At 35.4% G+C, this 15,829-nt stretch overlaps 1 protein-coding gene across 6 annotated transcripts in view; it reads right to left on the reverse strand.

Annotated features, from left to right (window-relative positions):
- FER (FER tyrosine kinase) overlaps positions 1–15,829 on the reverse strand; it is a 418,533-nt gene that overhangs the window by 166,848 nt on the left and 235,856 nt on the right. For all 6 annotated transcript variants that reach the window (XM_036123015.2, XM_036123018.2, XM_078066948.1 and 3 more), the window contains one exon: positions 1,100–1,156. In XM_036123015.2, the coding sequence (XP_035978908.1) occupies positions 1,100–1,156 (57 nt within the window). The remainder of the gene's footprint in view (positions 1–1,099; positions 1,157–15,829) is intronic.

The raw sequence follows: 15,829 nt of genomic DNA on the forward strand, positions 1-15,829 counted from the left end.
GCTTGTCATTGAGAAAATATTATTCTTTGAAACAGCTCTAGTAAGGATCTAAAGATTAAAATCCCTCCTAACGTACCATATCTCACATATTAAACTAAACATAAAAATAATTGAAATATTTCTCTTTAACTGAAAACGTTTTTCTTGGTACTAAAAAAGCAGTCTTCCCCAACACATTCTATTTCAGTTAAGTGGTATATTTTATAATTTTTTTAGTTGTATTTTCATGGAAATTTAATTTCTTTGTAATAATTTCTGGCCCAATTACTGCTACTGAGTTACTGACCTAAAGTAATGGAAAGAATTCCATTCCATTCAATTCAAACTTTCAAACAGAAACATCAATTAAGTGACGTTAATATTTACCCACTGGGACTCAATCACAGATCAGCAATCAATAAATTTGCAAATAGTCCATTTGATTAATGATCAAATGTCTAACATTATTATTAAACATAATATACATTCATATGGCCTATGAGTTGGAATAAACTTCAAACTAGATTAGAAGAAAAGACTTTTGTCATATATAAGCTGCCTTCTCTGACCACTACCAGATCTACCTATAAAATGAATCTTTAAATTGAAACCCGTCTTAACCACATAGTTGTTAGACTGAAATAATGCATCCAGTGTTGTTACATATTGTGATTCTATACACAATCCTGAAATCTCAGAGAGCAGTATGCCACTTTTTCTGAGTTATCCTGTATAACCAGAAACAAATGGAATACAACTACTAGGTGTTTAAACTTCTATTACCCCACAGGCTCTTTCCCATCTCCGATCACTAGTTTTGGTTTTACCACACCATGAGGAATAAACTCATTGCGGTTTAAGTCCTTCCAGAGGAAAACAGACATATACTATTTTAAAAACCAAGATTCATCCTTAAACTTTTCACAGATTTTTACTTATCTTTTTCACTGAACACTGCCGTATTTGCAGCAGATGTGGTATTGTGTTCACCTGGGTTCATGTGTGAATGTGCCCTGCTGTGTGCTGGAACGTAAGAAAGACTCTGGAGAAAATGAAGAAATCTGTAGAGTGAACAGTCACTGTAAAGACTTTTGGTTATTTAATTCAGCTGACTACATACCTTGCCCAGTAATTCTCCCAATGTGACATCTTCGTGATTGAGAACCCATTTCTTATCCTAGGGCAAAGAAAAAGAACAGCCTTTTTAGCCCAAGCAAGAGTGCATTTCCTGTAAGATCCATTTGAGGCAGTAGCCAAGAGAACTAATGGGTATTTCATTCAGACCATTAAATCAACAGCACTCTCACAAGTTGTAACTTCAAGAGGTTATGAAACAGATTTAAGAAATGTTACTAACCAATAGGATTTTAAAATCTACATTACAGCTAACTTCTATCAGAAATCTCAGCCTTCAGAATGATAGTATCCTTGTAACCAGAACACAGCATGCCCTTTCCTCCCACCATAAAGTTTGGCTATGCTTTAATTTGTCATTTCACAACAGTTGTGTCCTAAGTACATGAGGGAATATCATTGTACAATGCAAAATGTCCAATTCCCACTTGAGCATCTAAGATAACATTACTAAGAGCTAATTTTTCCACTTGTAAACTGGCCACGAGTTATAGCTGTCTATGACACTCACTACATGTAGTTCCTCATCTTTTACAAGTACTTTCTTGTAGTATAATAAAGCAGCAAGTATCAATTACAATATCACTAGGGTACACAAGATTAGTAATGCAAACATGCCATTATAAAAGAGCATTCTATTATCTGATCTCAAGAACTAACTACTACATAGGGAATATTTTATCATCTAAAAATCTCAGCTAGGAAACTACACAATACTGTAAGGTTAAAAAGGCACACAATTTTTTTAAAAAGAAAAAGGAACAAGTAATGAAGTAAGAAAGAAGGAGAGAGAGGAAGAAATGAAGAAAAAGAGGGAAGGAAAAACAGGGGCATGGGAGAAGAGAGAGAAGAAAAAGGAAGTCCTGGGGTGATATATTTTCTTCATAACTTGTTTTTTTATTAAATGTTAAAGTGTAGTATTCCCCCATTATACAGACTGAAAACTAATATGATCCACAGAATGAGTCATAACAAGTAATCACATATCTTAAAGTAAAAATCCACCCTATCTTTAGTTTAAAAATATTCTGGACAGCCATTTGAAGCACTTTACCTTCTGGAATGCCATAAAACAAACATGGCCACCACCCTCTGCTAGGTCAACAAAGAGAACAACATTGACTTTTTTCAGTAACAGTTTACATGTATAGTCTTTCAAACTAAATATAAAGCTAGAGCCGTAAAGGACCTGAAAGAAAACAGGAGAATAGCTTCATGATCAAGAGAGTAAGCAAAGATTTTTTAGGACACAAAAAGCACTAACTATAAAAGAAACAACTGGAATTCATCAAAATTATAAACATTTGTTCTTCCAAGGGCCATCATTTGAAAAATGAAACAGCAAACTACATCTGGGAAAACATTTCTGCATTACATCTATCTAACAAATAATTGAGTGTAGGGAATTCATGCCTCAGTAAAAAGTTGAGAAACAACCGAATTTTAAGAAATTGGGTAAAAATCTACAATAGCCAAATTATGTGAACATGGCTGATAAATGGATAAAGAAGATAGATAAATAATAGATAGATAAGTAAGTGATACATGAATAAATGTTTATGTGATATATCTCAGACACACACACACTGGGATATTATTCAGCCAAAAAAAGAATGAACTCTTGCCATTTGCAACAACATGGCTGGAGCTAGAGAGTATCATGCTAAGCAAAATAAGTCAGAGAAAGACAAATACCATATGCTTGCACTCATATGTGGGATTTAAGAAACAAAATAAACAAGCAAAGGGAAAAGTAAGAGGCAAACCAAGAACAGACTCTTAACTATAGAGAACAAACTGATGGTTACCAGAGGGAAGATGGGTAGAGGGATGGGTGAAATAGGTGATGGGGATTAAGGTGGGGCACTTGTTGTGATGAGCACTGTGTTATATGTAAATGTTGAATCACTAAATTGTACACCTGCAACTAATTTTACACTGTATGTTAATTGGAATTAAAATAAAAACTTCAAAAAATAAGTCGGATAAAAAATGTGAAAGAAGGTGGACAAATAATAAGTACATCAAAAGATGTTTGAGTACTATTAGTCAGTGACATACAACTGTAAACCACAGTAAGATGCCAATTCGCACCCACTAGAATATGAAAATTAAAAAGATTAACAGTATCAGGAGATCGTGAGCATATGGAGCAACTGGAATCCTCATACGCTGTTGGTAAGGCCCTAAAACGGTACAGCCATTTTGGAAGACAATCTGGCAGTGTCTTATGAACTTGAACATCTACATCAAGATGAGAATCAATAAACAAATTTTGGTGTAGTCAGGCATTTAGTTATTATTCAGCAATAAATAGGAATTTATTACAAATACATAAAACAGAGCACTTGCACAACATTTTGCCAAGCTGCTACGGCCAAATATACTTTACATACATGCAGACATAACGAGTTCCTTTATATGAATTGTTAGAAGTGGACAACGTATCTATAATGCTATAAATCAGAGCAGTGATTGCCTGAGGCAAGGGTTGGGGAAGATGGACTGCCAAGAAGGAATTTTGGGGGGTTTAGGGAAATATTCAGTTTATTGATATTTCATTGAACTATACACTTAAAACCTGTGCATTTTGCTGCATGTAAATGATTTCCATAAGGCTGATTTTTTAAAATGAGAAATGTAAAAAAGCAAATATTACAAAATGCTACTTTTCATTTGAGTAGCACTTCTGGGTTTAATTTCCACTCCATCATACACTATCAAAAGTATATTATTAAAAGAATGCAGTCTGGCAGGCAGGAGAGTTATTATTTTAAAGTTGCAAAACTGATTTGTTGAGAACTTTTTCATTTCAAACAGTGGTAAAACAGGAGGATCACACCAATTCTCCCCCTGAAAACCACTGAAAAAACTGGATAAAATTTAAGAACAAAAGTGAAAAAGCTCCAAACTTTTATTCAAGAGGCCTGAAAAGCAAGTGAAATAGTAAGGGCTGAGAGGCTAAATTTAGGTTAAGACCAAAAGTCGAGTTAGGTTAAGAAAAGTTAAATTTAGGTTAAGAAAGGACCCAAAAGTCAAGACCTTTTGGGCTACCTTTAGCATATGCTGATTTTGAAAGCAGCACCAAAAACAAACAAACAAAAACAAAGCAAGCAAGCAAGCAAGCAAGCGCGCATCCGCGCGCGCGCGCGCACACACACACACACAGACACACACACACACACACACAAGGACGTTCTCTACTAGAAGGAACAAAGGAAGAAAAACAAAAACGGTGAAAATTTGAGTAAATATAATAGACTCTTCTTCTCTTGCATTCTTTAAAATATGCTCGACAAATAGAAAAGAGAGGTATAAAACTTTTTGATGAGTTTTTCAATTGACTTAGATGCAATACATATGAAAAGTACAAGGAGGGAAAGGTATACAGATCCATACTGTAATAAAGCTTCTGCATCCCACTTGAAGTGTTAGGGTACTGATTTTTTGTAAACGGTGAAAAGTTAAATGTTTTTGATAGTTCCTAGAGCAACCACTTAAAAAAAAAAAAAAAGGCACAAAGCTACATAACCAAAAATACAAGAGAAAAAAATGTAATGGCATAGTAAAAAGCGTTCAAATAACTCAAAAGAAGGTAAGAAAGGGGAAAAAGGAAAACAAAAATCAGAACAAAATATAAAATGGTAGTCCTAAATCCAAACATACCAATACCATACATCAGACAATTAAAAGACAAATTTTTAAAAAGAATATTAAAAAGGAGTCAACTATATGCTTTCTTAAGAAACTCACTATAACTTTAATGATACAAGTATCTCAAAAGGATAGAAATAGATATAAAATGAAAACATAAATCGTAAGAGAGCTAGAACACCTAGTAATGTCAGACAAAGTAAATACACAGCTAAAAAAATTACCATGGATAGAGGAAAATCACATAACGATAAAATGTCAATTCACCAAGAAAATGCCATTATCCTAAAAGTCTATGATTCAAACACCAATACTTCAGAATGAAGGAAACTTGGACAGAATTACAAGAACAATTTCACAATTATAGTTGGAGATTTCAAAACTCCTCTCCCAGTAATAGACAGTAGAGAGAAAATCAGCAAGGATATAAAATAACTGAATAATACCATCAACCAAGCGGATAAAATTGATATTTATAATAAAACTCCACTCAACAGCAGAATAAAACCCTCTTTGCAAATGTATAAGGAAAATACACCAAACTAAATCATATCATAAACCTGGATCATGGAACAAATCTTAACAAATGTAAAAGAAACGAGGTCATACAAGTTATGTTCTCTGACAACAAAATTTAACAGAAATCAATAACAAAGTTAACAGAACGTTTCCAAATACTTGGAAATTAAACAGCATACTTTTAAATGATCATGGGTGAAAGAAAAAGTCTTAAGCAATTCTAATTTACAGCTAGGTAAGCTAAACTAATTAGATGACTAAGGTAAGCTTAACAAATTTAGTTTACAGAATGTTTAGTTTACATTTGGGTTTTCTATCTTATGTTGGTTAATATTTGGTGTGAGTATTGTTTGTCCTGACCTCATCCTGAACCTCTTATGTACTATTCTGGAATATATACCTGTGCATCCACTATCTCTAGTTTAAGATTTATGACATAATATGCATCTGGAATTCACCCTCATTTTTAAGAAAGGAGATGTTTTATCTCTGGGAAGAACCAAATACCTCAATGTGCTCTAGCAGTAATATCCATAGTATCCATATTTTTTAAGCTTAATACTACTAACATTAAATAGCTTTCAATTTCCCCCCCAAAAAAATACATCAGAATGCACCCATTATCTATTTCTAAATAGATGATTTAAGACTTAACATACATGAAGTAAAAATTACAATGACAAGTATTGTTAGAAAAGTATTTCAATGTCTCATTAAAAATCTTTCAAGGGTAATACTTTCTAAACACTTAATTGTTTAAATACTCAAGACATTTGAAAATTGCCTAATATTCTCATTAATTCTATTTTCTTAGGTATGATGTAATTTTACAATATCTTCAAGTATCTGAAAAGCCAAATTTTCTGTGAATGTGAAAAATATTTATAAATCACATTTTAAGGAAAAGTGCTAATAACTTAAGAAAATATGAGTTTTTACTCAAAATCAGTTATAAGAAATCAAGTCAACTAGTCAGAGTTATTTTTCATGTTTTACACAAAAATTTCAGAGTGATAATAAGAATAAAAGTTTAAATAAAGCAAAAAATATTAGGAATTTCCTAACAGTTAATCTAATCTTTGCACCATATCCTACAGCAGAATATCATTAAAATTCTATTTGCTAAGTCAACCTTTGTTTCTTATTTCTCAGAAAAACTTCTGGTTTTCAAAAATTAATTAGTAAATATGGACAAAAGGTAGAAGGAGATGCTGAAATGTAAAGAAGCACTATTGATTAAAAAGTTTCACAAAGTGAATTATAGGGAAAGAATTTTCTGAAACACAATGAGGTTGGAATTTATAACCAAGTCATCAGGTAATTTCCAAATCCATTCCTTATATTAGAGTGAATCTTTACATATCAGTTTTTCATACAATGAAACATATTACAATTAATATTATCATAGACAAAGTATATTTACTCAGTTTATATTGGTATAATATAAACTTGAAAGTTTATTCAATAGATTCATTATAGCTTACAACTTCAAACTTCATCCATGCTAGCCCCATAATTGCAAAAATTAACTGACTTGAGATTCATCTTGTTTTCTTTTCCTTTCCTGAAAGGGACTGGAAACAAATGGTGAACTGAAGAGTGAAAACCAGAAATACACACCTGAGACACTATTCAGAGCTAGTCACCACCACCACAGCACTAAGACAATAAAATGTAAATACACTCTTTTGGAGGAAAGCTTGACTCCTGAAGAGAGCAGTCAAGAGGTCTGGTCTAGCTCATAGTGTATACAAATGAGCTCACTCTACTCAAAGAGACTATTAGGAAAGATCTTTTCCAGGACTCACCTGGGGCACTGTGTAATATAACCAGAAGATAAGAAATAGCCTGGAATATACCACGCTATGCCAACTTACTAAAAGAAAGCCAAAACAGTGAAATAGAATGCTGGATAAAGAATGGAAGCTGAGAGACCACTCAGAGCCTAGCCCCAAATATATCCTATTGTATACATACATATACTAAGTTATGTTAGAAATTCAAAAACAAGTGAATTCAAAGATAAACTAAATACAGTCCTTATTCTCAAGGACTTTAATATAAGCAACTGAAAGTAGAGTCTGAGAGAAAATAGTATGAGGTATGTGTGGTCAATATAAAGAAGATGGGTAAAAAAGGCTTCACAGAACAGGTAGAAAGATTTCCCAAATTTCCCAAAATAACTTTGCCTTAGCTTTCTACAAGCTACTAAATAAAGAAAACCATAAAGCTCTTGCTTTAGGCAGTCAGAAGTCATATGTAGTGTTCATGGGGGAAAAAAACCCTATGCTACTTCGCAGTGTTCTTCAAAGGGAAAAAATAAGGTTAAATTAAAGCTGTTTTGGGTAGAAAAATGAGAGACAGTGGGGTGTATGGATCTGTACATGAGTGGAGCATAGAGGTTGGGCAGAAATACCCATGTTTCTATTACCTATGATTGATGATTGTCATCATCTACCAATACCAGCCTTCTTCTCTCCAGGTTCTCCTCAAACTAAAGGGTTTTTTCTAGTTCATTCCCAACAAATTTTCTCCTAGTCTACCATGCAGCAGTCTCTGCAATGGATTCCAAGCCACCCCCCCCCTTTTTTTTAGAGAGGGATAGAGAAAGAAAAAGGTAGTGGGGAGGGAAAGAGAATCTTAAGCAGGCTCCACACCCAGTGCAGAGCCCAATGTGGGGCTTGATCTCACAACTCTGAGATCATGACCTGAGCCAAAATCAAGAGTCCGATGCTTAACCGACTGTTCCGCTCTTCCCAAGTCACCACTTCTATGGAACTCAGTGTTACAACTACACTAGAGGGGAAAAGATGCAAGGCTAGGGAGGAATACAGTCCTGGAATTTTAAGATACAACTCCCAAAGCATATGTGTATATTCCACTAGACCCTTTTAAATGGTGGTTAAGATTCATACATTTGATACATTACTGATAATCACTGCTAGCATTGCTTCTCTAGGAAAGCACATTTCAAAAAAGTGAAATAGAGATAAACTTTTAGAGTACACTGTTCAAAATGTTATTTAAAATGTCATATGAGAAATATAGCAGATGATAAAGACTCAGAAAAAAGAAGCCATATTTTGCTAGAGAAGTCACAAAAAGCTTCACAAAAGACGTAGAATTTGAGATAACCTTGACCATGAATATAATTCTGATACACTAAAATGAGAAAATACGTGCAGCAAAAGCATAGAAAGAAGTGGGAATCTTCTAGAGAGTAAATACACCATTATGATAAAAGAAATCTTAAAGGGGAACTGTATTGGATGAAAAACTAAAAATATACTTTCTGACCAAACCATGGTGTTTTAAATGCCAAGCCATCTAGTATTCACTTAATCTCATAACCAGGAGTCTCTAAACTTCTTTTAATTGTGTAACCCATTAATTATTTTTTAAATGTGAGCATTTGCTCTACTATACCAATATATAATATATATAATACAGCATTCTCAAAAAGGAAATTAAAATGCTATGGCTACTGGACAAATTGGTGTAAATACAATTCTTCCTGCTCCTTTCCACTAAGTACAACTGTAAACCACAGAGATAATGTGAGGGACAATGAAAGAACTTTGAAAGGTAGTGAGGGAAGTGAATTGCTTTGGGATTCCAAGAATGGGGGGGAACAACACAGCAGAGTGTGTTAAGTCTCATCTACACAACAGAAGGAGGCCTAACTCTCAACCCAGCAATAGAAGGCAGTCCAGGTAAACCCCATTCTTCTCCTGGATCAAAAGGCAGTCCTCCCCAATACCAGTAAACTCAGCACCAACAGCAGGTGATGGATTGGGAGGCCTGCTCACAGTAAGTTGCCAGAAGAAATGCTCTTTTTTCCTCTGGTCCTGAGACTCCCCTGCCTTGTGAAAGAATATTGGGGTGGCCCAGAAGCACTAGCAAGACAGACCTGAGCACAAGCAGCCAAACCTGGAAAGTCTCTTTGTTCCTATGGAAATGTTATATGTTCTACCCCCACCAAGAAATACCAAGGTAGCAGTGCCGTACTTCCAAGGAAAATTCCTCCACAAAAAGTAGCCCGGCCTGTGAGACCTCTTTGTCCCCACAGACCTAAGACTTCTAGCTCCTGCCCAGACACAGGCAGCTGAGGATGCTGACAGAGAGAATCCCACAAGCACCCAGCCCAGACTGCACTGTATTCCCTATATGCAGGGAAATACTGACAAGCGAAGCACCAAACAGCTTACGTGCCTGACACCCCCTTCTCCCGCAGGGAAGCATCTGGCAGCCCAACCTCCCGAAACTCTTTCCATCCCAACACAGCACTAAAGGAGCAAGTGGGAACCAGATAAACCAGCAAACCAAAATAACACCACAAAGACTCTGAAAATTAAACCATCACTGAAACCACAGTTCAGAGGAATAGGCCAGGATCTGCATGTTAAACCTAAAGTATGCGACTGCCTGCAAAAATACAAGATTTAAGTAGGACCCAGAGTCTCCTAACAAAATAGATGAAATGCCCAGGGTACAATAAAAAACCCTCCATCACACCAATATATAAGAAAATTACAGCTTGAATGAGAAAAGACAAGTCAACTAACACCAACATATAAATGGATCAGATGTAGTAATTTTGTTAAGGATTTTAAAGCAGCCATAACCAATCACAACCAATCATAAATTCTCTTGTAACAAATGGAAACATAGATTATCTCAGCAACAGAAATAGAAGTTATAAAGGAGAAACAAATGTAAATAATAATATTAAAAAGTAACAAAAATAAACTCACTGCGTAGGCTCAATAGTGAAGTGAAAAAAACAGAACATAATCCCTGAACTTGAGGGCAGATCAGCAGAATTTACTCCATTTAAACAAAGAGACAATAAGTTGGAAAAAAATTAACAGAGCCTCAGGGACCTGTGGGACAATTAGAAAAGATCAAATATTTGTGCCATCAGAGTTCCAAAAGGAAAGGACAAAGAGTGGGATTAAAAGACTATTCAAAGAAATAATGTCTGAAAACTTCCCAAATTTGGTAAGAGATATAAACCTATAAATTCAAGAAGCTGAAAGAAACTTACTTACAATAAATCCAAAGAAATTCAAGCTAAGACATATCATAATTAAACTTTTGAAAATTAAAAAGCTTGAAAGCAGCTAGAAAGACAAGACATTACCTACAGGGGAACACCCATTTGAACAGGAGACATTTCTCCTCTGAAACTATGAAGTTCAGAACAAAGTGGCACAGTGTTTTTCAAGTGTTAAAAAAAAAAAAAAAGAACTGTCAACTGCCACCGAGTGTGGCCAAACTATCTTTTAAGGATGAAAGGAACCTACAGACATTCTCAGATGAAGCAATACTCAAGGGACGTAGTCAACAATAAACCTAAAAAGAGTTGTAGTATTTTCTTCCTACACCTCCATGAATAGTTCTGTATATCCCAGACACTCCAATGGGGCAGACTGAGGCAGACAGTCAGAAGGTTAATCAGGATAGGAGAGACATAATAAAAGTGGTTTGCAGGACAATTGTACCTTGTTTAACTTTCACAACTCTTTATGAGGGAAGAGTTTACATAGCAGGTCAGTTTCAGTGGATTCCTGATTATCTCCAAGGTCATGGTGATGAGCCTTAGCTAAACTACTGGAATGTTCAAAAGTTACTGAGTAATGTTAGCCCATATGCCCGAAGTGGCCACCATGATAAACACGTTGTCAGCATGTTTAAGGCAAACATAAAGAGTCCTGCTGTGCACTTGGTGCCTGGTTTGGGGTCCTCGACAGGGCTGTTCATGTGGCAGGTGTGTGATCAGCTACCTTTAAAAACTCTGGACTCCAACACTCAAAAAGGATTTCTTGACAATGACATATCACAAATGACCCTGCAGTGTGTAGGTGGAAGGAGGACATGAACATATAATTGCGGCATAAGTAAGGCACGTAAGCGTGTGTCTGAGCTCTCCTTTTCTGTTCCTGTTGTTCTTGCATATGTCCTTTGCTGGGATAAATCTTAGCCTTGAGTAGAACTTCAGATTAAGTTATAGGACTCTTTCCAGTGAATCCGTGAACTACCAGGTGGTAGTGGGACTATTAAGGTTCTAAGAGAGGGATTATTGAGGTAGCAAATGACAGAAACCATGTTTGAACCTACATCTTTCTGATTCTAAAGGCTGTGTCCTTTCTAACAGATTACACGGCCTCCCACTGCCTCCCAAATTAGACTAATTTAAAACAATGCCTATTATTCAGAGACTATCATGCAATTAATAGTTTTAATTAACTGAAACATAAGGGGTCATACCTTCTATTTCAAGTTTCAAGTTCTGGTCCTAAAAAGATTTGAATGGTGGTTGATGTACTTTGTTTTCAGCAAACAAGTGCTATGTAAATCAATTCTGGATTGCTCTTCATTCACTGGTTTTACTAGATTATAATCCAATTTAAAACTTTACATTTTGCACATTCACAATTTTGGCATCAAAAACATAGTACAATAAAACTTTCAAGTTGTAATCAAGTAAAATGGCTTTATATATATAGCTGGCAGAATTATAAATCAATTCTGTATAATCTTTGTATAATTTACAACCTAAAAAAAGGAACTCCTACTTTATAGTCTCCAGACCACTAATTGGCACTAGATAATATATGACAAATATTCCATCCATTTTCCTATAATGACTCTGTACCAGTTGTTCTACAAGATTTAAGGAAATCTTTTAAAAAGCAATCAATGAAATTAAGCCGTTATTATAACATTTCCCACTTCAATGAAAACACTGTTCTTATAAATCCTCCATCTTTGCACATGAATAGGTATAACAGTAGGCGTGAACCAGAAAAATAACTGGAAATAAAACCAGAATTACTTTGGCCTCACAAGAGTAGCTATTTAAAATGAAGTGAACAAAGTACCAAATAGGCCATTTCTTCTTTGTTCACCTGCTGAAGACAACGATGCACAGTCGGCCTGGGCTGCAGGGGACTAATGGCACTTCCTGGTGCACTGCCACAGGGTGCAGATGGTCATTATTTATTATGCAAACCAGTCCCTGCCAAATCTCTCTGGGATGGCTGTACATTTCTTTCTAAAGGTATCCTTTGAAAGGGCTTTATAGACATACAGGGACATACTTAAAATTAGATCTCAAACAGGAAGTCAGAGTAATTAGTGTGATGCCAATTAATGTTTCACTTTGATTTCTGTTTAGTTCTCTACAAAGAAAGCCCACCTACAGAAGATCCTTATAATACTGCAGAAGGATCCTATTCTGTCCCTATAGGGATGATGAATTATATTTTAATGCAACATTTTCACTTTTCAGTTTGTTTTGATAATTCTGCCTTAAGCAAATACAGAACAACTCACTGATATTACAACCTATTTCCTAGCATTAGCCAATGTAATGTAGGTACATCTTGTGAATTTAGTTACAGGAAATAGTGGAAATATAAAGCTTCATCAACACCACGGTTAAAACGATGGGAGTAATCATCCAATGTAATAGTTTTTTTTCTTTTTTTAAGGCAAACATTTAAGATTTTAAAAATTTTTCACTCTGAAGATTTAACACCTAAAGTAGATGGATTTCTGAATATATTGACATGACATTTCAGAGCTTTTATTTTGAAGCCACAAGCCCAACATATCATCTTAGAATAATTAACAAAATGTCACAATACGGAACATAAAATGATTGTCAGGGTCTATAATTTTTCTGCTATTCATACTGAGAAATAATTGGTATCTCTACTTTTCTTTCATACACAAGTTTTCAGTCTGCTTCATTACCTGCTTAGCCTGCTAAGCACATTTGTTCCACTTTAAATCTCAGCCAAAGCTTATTTTTAGAGTCCAAGGATTACTCAGAATGTGTTCAGCTTTGTCACTGAAGTTAGAGTATGGGTTATGTTAGAGTAAAACTCCTTATTGACAAATATGCAAAGTAGTCTGAATGTATGGAGTCCATTTAAGAAGCAACTGAATATTTGTTTAAATGCTCTATAAATTAATAAATAACCCAAAAGTTGTTTCCCCCAGAATGATTTTTATTTAGGAAAGACTTACATTATCACCTTAGAAAATATTTCACTACATGTGCAAGTTACATGAAATAGTTTTTTTATGTGTATCATATACTTTTATCCTGTCTTTCTAGAGAGACTTTTATTTCTTTTTAAAATTCATGTCTATTCAACTTCTTTACTTATATAATAAACTTTTATCTACCAGTATACTATTATGGGGGAAAAAAGGCTGTACAACTCTCAGTACATATACTAATTTCCTAATTCATTTTCATTCATCTTGAAATGAATTTTTTCTGATTAAAACTCTCAGTTTATACCCTCCCAAAGGAAGAAGTGCAGTTGGCCTAAGTGAAAAAATGCTGATACAGACACTTTCCAGGTTCTGGAAACTGAGTAACTGAAAATAATCAACTAGAAAAATATGCAGGTTCAACTTAGTCTATCAAACTCCCATAAGAAATAACTTACTATTCATCTGTAAATACTATATAAATTTATCCTTTTTGCCAATGGAATTCAGTTTAACAAACAATGTGAGAGGCATAAAAATTCATTAAGATTAGAGCAAAGTACAGATTCTGCTCTCAGGAGTTTATTATCCAGTGAGAATAGGAGAAGGGAAATTAGGGAGTACCTTTATGTCTAGAGAACAAAAAAGATGAGACTTCTAGGCTTTTAAGTTTTAGCATCTATCCTTGCTCCTCCCTACCCCCCACCCCCCACATTTTGGCCATTAAATAGATAAGGTCTCTGTCAGACTCAGGAAAAAAAAAAAATAGAAATGAAGGAGTACAAGTAACAAGCAACACCACATAAATACAAAGAATTATAATAATATGCACGATGATATGCCAGCACATTAGACAACCTAGAAGAAATGGATAAATTCCTAGAAACATACCATCTGCCAAAACTGTATTAGGAAGAAATAGAAAATTTGAATAAACCTGTTACTAGTAAGGACACTGAATTGATAATCAAAAAACTCCTAACCAACAAAAGTCTAGGGCCACATGGTGTCACAAATGAATTCTACCAAGCATTTAAAAAGAGGATTAATACTGATTCTTCTCAGACTATTCCAAAAAAAAATAGAAGAGGAGGGAAAACTTCCAAATTCCTTCTACAAAAAAGATGAGGTGTCTATCAGGTGGGTTTGGATTTCTTCCCAGTGGCTAACTAGAAAGGAGGAGACAGGTCTTTGAGTTCAAGGGGGTCAGGGCCTTGCTCATAGGGACCTCTCTCCACCCTGTATGTGTGGCAGCAACCTCGTAAGAAAGAGGTACGCAAGAAGCAACACTTGTCTTTCCTCAAGGCATACATGGTGTGGTCCTTTTGTAGGGCCAGTGGATTTACCTCTGGAACCTGACACTGGCAAAAAGCTACGGAGTGGCATTGAGGACAAATCCATGGGATTTGTCAGAACCTTCCTCAGTATCTCTGATGGCTAAGGAAACAGATCTTTGGCCACGCAGAATGAGCCTTCTGTGCTACGTAATGGCTAAGGGGAGGCTGTGGAGTCAAACTGCTTGGGCTTTAAATACAGCTGTGGATTTTCATCAGCTTTGCCTCTTTGAGCCTCAGTTTCCTTATCTGCAAAATTAAGATAAAAACAGTTGTTGCTATATATTGGTTTTACTGATTGATTGATTGATTGATTCATTCATTCATTCATTCAACAGAACGAGAGCACAAGTAGGCAGAACTGTAGAGGGAGAAGAAGGCTCATTCATTCATTCATTCATTTAACAGCAGGTTCATTCATTCATTCATTCATTCATTCATTTAACAGAACGAGAGCACAAGTAGGCAGAACTGTAGCGGGAGAAGCAGGCTCCCCACTGAGCTGGGAGCCCGATGCAGGGCTCGATCCCAGGACCCTGGGATCATGACCTGAGCTGAAGGTAGGCGCTTAACCAACTGAGCCACCCAGGTGCCCCTATATTGGTGGTTCTACTTATTAAATGAAATTTTTATAAATTGTTCAGCAAAGTACCTAACACACTGTAAGTGCTCACTGAACATTAAAGCATCCTGGATTCTTATCCATGAACCCTCAAACCTTTGGCAGGAGTCCATCCCAAGCACCCTGTCATTCCTTTTAAGGAAGCTATGATCCTGCTCAAATTATTCTTTCCTTTCTGCTTTCAGCAAGTATTTATTGAATATCTATTCAGTAACAGGCATTGTGCTAGGCATTGGCTGAAGAAGGGGAAAGAAGCAAAGCCCCTCTTCTTGAGGACAGGAAAAAAATAAAAACAAGTTTGCAAATTACAAAAAAAAAAACAAAAACACACACACACAACACAAATACTGAGACAGAAAATAAAAGTGGAGGTAACCATTCAGATAGATTTGCATTTAAGCAGAGACCAAAACCAGGTGAAGACACAGGAAAGAATATACCAGATAAAAGTAAGAGCTGGAACAAAGGCTCCAAGATGTGGAAAGAGGGTGTTAAGTTCAAGAAGCAAGAGTCCATATGCAACCTTGAATTCCAGACTTGAATATATGATTACCTACTTGATGTCTCTATTTGAATG

Source organism: Halichoerus grypus, chromosome 2, assembly GCF_964656455.1.
Source record: "Halichoerus grypus chromosome 2, mHalGry1.hap1.1, whole genome shotgun sequence".
Classification (NCBI taxonomy): Eukaryota; Metazoa; Chordata; class Mammalia; order Carnivora; family Phocidae; genus Halichoerus; species Halichoerus grypus.